This window comes from Salmo salar, chromosome ssa04, assembly GCF_905237065.1.
Source record: "Salmo salar chromosome ssa04, Ssal_v3.1, whole genome shotgun sequence".
Taxonomy (NCBI): domain Eukaryota; kingdom Metazoa; phylum Chordata; class Actinopteri; order Salmoniformes; family Salmonidae; genus Salmo; species Salmo salar.
The window spans coordinates 52,780,518-52,787,292 of record NC_059445.1 but is presented as its reverse complement, the minus strand read 5'-3'; the positions used below and the strand labels follow the sequence as shown (position 1 = coordinate 52,787,292).

Sequence of the window (6,775 nt, the reverse complement as noted above, 5' to 3'; positions counted from 1 at the left end):
ACCTCCCTTTCATCTGGTCTACATACAATACTGTATGTCCTCTGACACTGCACATTGCTTAATCTGACACCCTCACACATCTTTGAACACTGTATTCATTCACAGAACATCTCCCTCCCTCTCAATCCCTCACACATTATTGGGAAGGCACACAAACATACACACACACACAGCCACACACACACAGCCTCCATTCATACATTTCCCAGTCATGACCCTCACTCCACCCCCCTCTCCAGGCCATGACAGCTGGTGTAGAAAAGGTGGTCATAACACAGGCTGGGACAGTAAGCAGCTCTGCCCCTTATCAGCAGCCAGTGACCCACAAAGTCTGGACCACAAATGTGATTGCTGACTGTTGTCCCCTCCCTCTGAAAACAGAAAGCATGTGTGGAAAAGCTGGAGGCATAGGAGCAGTATCAGCATCCAGAACAGTCTAATGTTGAGGACAATTCAAGATGAAACCATGGAGGAAGTTTAAATAGTCTAATTCAACAGGGTGATTGTTATAAAAGGACAACTGTGCAAAGTCACTTTTATGTAATATTGTAAACCAGTGCAGGGTTTGAATTACAACGGGGCTAGGCATCCCATAACACATCAGATATTGTATTTTAAGCTAAGCATAGGCCTACCACCAACCCTTATCCCTGACCACAGCCTTATCTCTTTGATTGTCTATCAAAATCAGTTTGGAAAAAGTGATGCAGCCCAAGCAGACAGGCAGACAATGTGCTCATGCAGCACTCCAGTCTTCTCATGTTGCAATGAATCTCCTTCATGCAATATTATATCTAGCCAAGGAGAGGCGCTGTTATCACAGATGACGAACTACCTCTATTTGTTGGAGGACTATGTTGTAAAATCTTTCAATTAGTTATATTTCGATATAGTTCTAATGTTGGAAGATTTGGTCGATTGCGCAATTAACAACTTAACTGGAGGATGCACCACTTCAACGACCCAAAGCCAAGGTTGTATTGTTGTTGAGGACAATGCCGTTTTATTCTGACTGACTGGTTAGCTGCTAGCCAACAGTTGGAGTAGCTAGCTACCCAGCTAGCTAATCTTAAAAAGTCACGTCTCCAGCTGACCTGCTAACCTAACTTAATTTACGTTAACATTTATTGTAAGGGATATATCTCGCTAGTTTAGTGTTTTTCTATGCGTTGTTTGTTTAGCCTTTGTGCAACCATAGGCATTGGGTTTTGGGTGTTTTATTATAAGGTTAGCTTGTTAGCTACGAATAGTCGCTTGCTGTAACTGGAGCCAAAAGTCTGACTTCATTTAACAAAAATGAGATAGAAGGAAGACACCAAGTACATTTCCCGCTGATTTAGCGGCTCTGAATTGGATCGAAAGCTTTGTGTGTGAGGCCTGCAGGTCGGGCTTTCACCGAGCTAGAGTAGGGCCGAACGCCGCCTGTGAACACTCTTAGCCCAGCTGCTAGGCTGGAGGCCGGGGATTTGAAGAAATGGAACGAATGGAAGTGGACCAGTGCGCAGGCGCAACTACCGGGAGCGGAGGAGGGGCTCTTCGTAGATCGAACAGCGCCCCCATGATTACAAGTGTCAGGTCAGTGAAATTGATATTCTCTCTGAGTGAATGCAACTGTCTATGTCATTTATGTTTTTCATGTCTGCCTTGGAATGACTGAGTTTTATTGTATTGTTTGTTTCCCTCCGTGTAACAGTGATGGTATGACAGTGTTCAGTCCAACTAGTTCAGCCCGGTATCGGCGAAGCAGTGTCTCTGTGAATCCCAGTTGCCCTTATCGGGTGAGTGTGTGTGTGTGTGTGTGTGTGTGTGTGTGTGTGTGTGTGTGTGTGTGTGTGTGTGTGTGTGTGTGTGTGTGTGTGTATTCTGTCTGACTAAGTTGGTGTTGAAATGCCTTCAGTGTTTTCTGATCTCTCAATCTCCATGTATTTCTGTCTGTCTCTGGCTGCCTGTCTGTTATCATTCAGTATTCTGTCAGTTACTCCGTCAACAGGAGACCGACAATAATACCTCCAGTCTTGTTTCCACAGGCCGTCCCCCTGTCCCCTTTCTCATTGGGTGGTGAGAGACCAGACCACAAAAGGCAGGTGAGGACAAGGTTAGGGATATTCTGGGCCTCTTCCCTGTATTTGTGCAAATGCCTGCCTCTGAGTAATGATGCTGGTTTGAGTGTTTGCTTATGCATTAGCCTGTATGTTAGTACAGTTCTGTGTGAGGTTATCTTATGTGAGTGTTCGCATTGGTGTTTCAGAGTGTGTGCAGCATGCTGTAGTATGTGTGGTGTATCACCACTGACTGGAAGTTTGTATTTTTGTTCCAGGTTGAGAATATGGAGATGACACTCAGGGGGAGTCTTCAGAGACTAAGGTAAGGTAGTAAAACGCTGTACAAATGCACATACATACACACTACTAACTATGTTTTCTCTCTCTCTTGCTGTAGTGCTTCCAACCTGGTCCCTCCTCCTGTCAGTCACTGGCATGACTATTCATCAGGGGTGAGTACTCCCTCTGTGTTCTGCACGTGACAGTAGTGCTTTGGAGAGAGGTGTAATGGATGAATGATGAATAAATAGATGTATAAAGAGGCATCTGACATTTATTTATTTATTTTGGTCCGCTGTCTTTCACAGGGATTCCATTCACAGGACAGTGGTGTCACACCCAATTCGTCCCCTAGTCCAACTCGAAGGTTCAGGGGGTGAGTTGAGTTCCACGCTATATAGCAAACTAAATTGAGTGCAGATTTATTGCCATCCTATGATTGTGGACTGACCCTGTGTCCACACCATCTTAACACAAAATGTGTCCCCCACCAGGCCTACAGTCAGTTCTACTGTGAGATGGCCTGCCCTAACTCCACTGAAAAGGAAAGGTAAGAACGGTGCTTCAAGAATAGTGCTTACTTTGCTCAGGTGTGTGTGTGTGTGTGTGTGTGTGTTTGTCTGTGTCCTCTCCTCCATCCTGTTGTTCTGCCATGTAGGAGGAGTGGAGTCTGATGGCCCGCCCAAGAAGCTGTTTGTTGCCGGGGTAACAGAACCTGCTCACCGGACTAGTTACACAGTCAGGTGAGAACTAGAAACATACGCACACAAACATAAACACACTCTTGCAAATATGGTGCTAGCTACATCTCTGTTAACCTCTTTCTATTTTTCCTTCTTTCCCCCTCCCCCAGTGTGTCCCAGGCGTCTGCAGACTCTCCTACAGGTGGTGTGTCTGTGTGTGATGCCAGTCCCCAGGGTAGTCCACTGTCCCTGTCTCCTCCCCCCTCTTACCAGCCCAACATCTAGACACCCTAACACCAGGAGCCTATCATAGGCCAGGACTACAGTCAGCCTGTCAGGGCCCTGGATCCCTCTCAACACAGCCTCACTGACCCAGTCCACCTATCAGAGCCTGGGAATCAACTCAGTAAGCCTATCAGAACCCTAGTTTCTACGCAATCTGCCTATCAGGGAGCACTCCTCTCTCTCAAACCATCAGAGCCTTGGGGAAACATATTCCTTGGCTCCTGAAGTAATCAGATCTGGATTTGTAATCAAGATAATATCTAGATGTTATACAAAGACTGGCACCCGTGCTTTGTTAATCAGAAGGTTGCAGGAAATGACCTGCTAAAGGAAGTTGGTGACCAGCGCATTGTAAGGTGGTGTCAGGGTGAAGAGATTGTGATGACAATGGGAAAGAACTTAGAAAATCGTTTGACTAAATTCTGGACTCACTTTTCGCTGTAGTTGACATGTGGGTTGTGTTGTGATAACCAATGTCAACTATGGTTGTGTTTTCCTTGTTGGGATTTTGTTTATCTCATATCTAGAGGTGTTACTGGTACTGTAAAACAGAATGAGTTCTTCCAATAGTCAAGAAAAGGCCTTGTCTGAAGTTGTGTTCAGGGGTAACGGTGAGGGAACGTTATATCCCACTGAACGGGACCCAATAGTCCAGTATTCTTTGATAGTCCAGAAGTTAGCGCTCAAACATGAGACATTAAGTCACCACAGCGGACTGCCGAGCCGGTGGTGGCTCTGAGTTTGTCTATATGTGAATAGTGTATTGATATGTGAATACGCAGATATAAGCAGGGCTGCCTTTATGGCCCCTCACTTTCTCTGGCTGTGGGGGTTTGTACTGTAAATATAGAATCCCCAAGCAAAGCTCTGCCCAGAGGACCCTCCCAATCCTGGTCCTTAAGGGCCCAATCCTAATGATTGTTCTGCGTGGATACTGGTAACTCAAATTTTAGCACAAATCTGTCATTAACATGACAGAGCAATTCCGCTGTATCAGAGTGACACAAACCACGTTTCCATCCACAGTTTTTATGCTAGTAAAGTCATATTGTATACATTTTTTTTTTACGACAGCTGTGATGGTAACAGGAAGTTTCGGTACAATTTTATAAATGCCGACAGATAATTTGTTCATTCGACATGGTGGGATCTTTTTGTGTCTGTAAAATCAATTATGCGAGAAATGGCTTTATACGCTAATATTGATATAATAACCATCATATGGAAGTAAACTTGGAGTCACACGATGACGTGTGGTCCTCCCACTACAACTCAGGGAAACCATGCAGTTTATTAGGCTACAGATGAAATAAGTTATGAACTTCACAGGGTGGGGAAAGTGCACGGTATGAGCTTGATGCTCCTTTGTAATAAATATCGAGAGTCTTATTCTGGTGACATGATGATCGATACTTGACTGCCATTTTGACAAATACAAATATTCTCGCTCTTATCCATAATAATCTCATCATGTAGACTAACCTACCTGCACTGTATTGGCTAGAGCGCACATGCCAAGACCAGAGTAGGCACATTTGCTATTTAACGCAACTGTTTGTGACCAAAGTATTGGTAGAGTTAAATGTGATGGAAACACATTTTTATTCGATACATGAAAACTTAAGCGAAAAAAGTATGTTTTGTGTGCACTGTCATCACACACTGATTATCTGCAACAAGTCAGTTTGGTGGAAACACCACCACCGTATTTTAGAATATTCAAATGATAATCTGTCGCCAATTGGATGGAAACCTAGCTACAGACTCAGATTTTTCTATTTAAAATGTATGTCAAACAAAAACCAATGATTGCAAAGTTAAACACCATACAACTCTATGCACAAGGACTACTTTGAACAATTTCACCTGAAAATTTTACAAAAACACATTTACTTGACAAAGGAATCACCTCTTGACAGGTGTGTGTTCTTTAGTTAGATAGAAAGGACCAGGACTGGGGATCTCAGTCCTCTGGGTAGAGCGTGATATTACCCTTTCTCTATATGGGTACTTTAACAGAGGTAGTCTGTGGGGTGTTAACATACATTTTTCCCATGGATTACATTGCTGACCGGTCTTATTCAAATTCTGTAATGTGGTATGGTTATACATGCTCAGTACCCTGGTAGATAGATATCATAAGTGACATCAAGGGCATATCATGCTGTTTGGGTTAATGTCATTGATGGGAAAGTTATGTTGTTTTTTACCCCATGACTATGTGACCTCCAGACCTTTTGACTTGTGAAATATATAGTCTATATAAGCTGCTTAGAGAAGTGTCTTGTACAAAAACAGAATGTTATCGACAGTAACTGTGTAATACTCTTAATTCAAATGCCCTTTCCAGAGCTGAGTTTTACAGCAATGTACAGAAAATGTCTCCTTTTTGTAGACCTACTTCCAATTTTCAAAATTTTGCACAGTATTAGTTTCACATTATTAATCAATATTGCTGTTACACGAATGGGATCATATCCTGATTTTAAGACATGCTGTTGCTTTGTATATTCTTTGCTTCATTTGCTCGTTTCTCATCAGGTTACTGTCTCTGTCCTGTCTCAGAGAAGTGCTTGGGTCAGCAAGGGTTGAGGGTCATCTGCTGATCTTAACCACTGATTTTAGATGAAGGAATTTTGTTTTTCCTTAGTGACAATCAGTGAATTTGGAGGGAAATAAAACCTCCACTTCAAGTTATATTCATGTTCACTTCTTCTCAAGACTGTAGTTATATTTTGACTGCATACATTGTTTAGATTGACAACCAGCATCACAGCTCCATTTCTCACCAAGGTGTATGATTGAGATCCTAGTGTAGATGATCAATCAACTCACATTGCCAAACCCAAATGATTACCTTTTCATACTCATTGTACAGACAGACTAGCTTTCAAACACATGTATTTGATACGCTTTCCTAATTATGGGGAGATATCCTGTAAATGCATACTGAGTCAAATGACATGAACATCCACAGAAGATACTGATCTCTGTCTGATATAGCTAACTCCATTTTAATCTGCAGTTAACCTACAAGTAAAACTTGCAATCAAATGTCACTAAAATTCAATAGTAGTTTCACCAATCCCATCCTTGTTGCAGAAGATAAACTAGAGGGAAATAAATACATTTGGACATGATCTGAAGCCAAATATAAAATAATCTGTTGATGTTCATTGCAGTTGACCCACAGGGTTTGCATGCCTTATCAGCAGTGTTTCCCAGTGTTCTGTCATATGAGACCACTGCCTGTAGGAGATAGGCCTGGGTCTGACCAAGGAGACAAACAGAGGCCACGTCTGGCCGTCTCAATTGCAATACTTCAACCAGGAGACCATCTGGTTGGTGCGAGGTCAGTTAAACACACTTCATTTGTATTGCCATTTACTGGTTATTTTATTGTTTCCTTTTCATTATTGTTGCTGTTGTCATTATACAAAATATCACATTTAAAAAATAAATGTGAACAGCCACAATCTTAAAAAT

At 42.5% G+C, this 6,775-nt stretch overlaps 1 protein-coding gene across 2 annotated transcripts; it reads left to right on the top strand.

Moving 5' to 3' along the window:
- Window positions 1–793: 793 nt before the first annotated feature.
- On the top strand, window positions 794–4,344 carry LOC106603578 (P2R1A-PPP2R2A-interacting phosphatase regulator 1). Of its 2 annotated transcripts, XM_014197439.2 has the most exons (9): window positions 796–1,575; window positions 1,694–1,778; window positions 2,028–2,084; window positions 2,318–2,364; window positions 2,440–2,494; window positions 2,630–2,697; window positions 2,816–2,871; window positions 2,980–3,064; window positions 3,175–4,344. In XM_014197439.2, exons 1-9 carry the CDS (start codon window positions 1,475–1,477, stop codon window positions 3,287–3,289), a joined length of 669 nt encoding a protein of 222 aa, XP_014052914.1. In that variant the 5' UTR covers window positions 796–1,474; the 3' UTR covers window positions 3,290–4,344. The 2 variants fall into 2 exon arrangements, with proteins under 2 accessions (XP_045573049.1, XP_014052914.1); XM_045717093.1 differs by having other exon boundaries at window positions 794–1,575; window positions 2,816–3,064.
- Window positions 4,345–6,775: the final 2,431 nt, after the last annotated feature.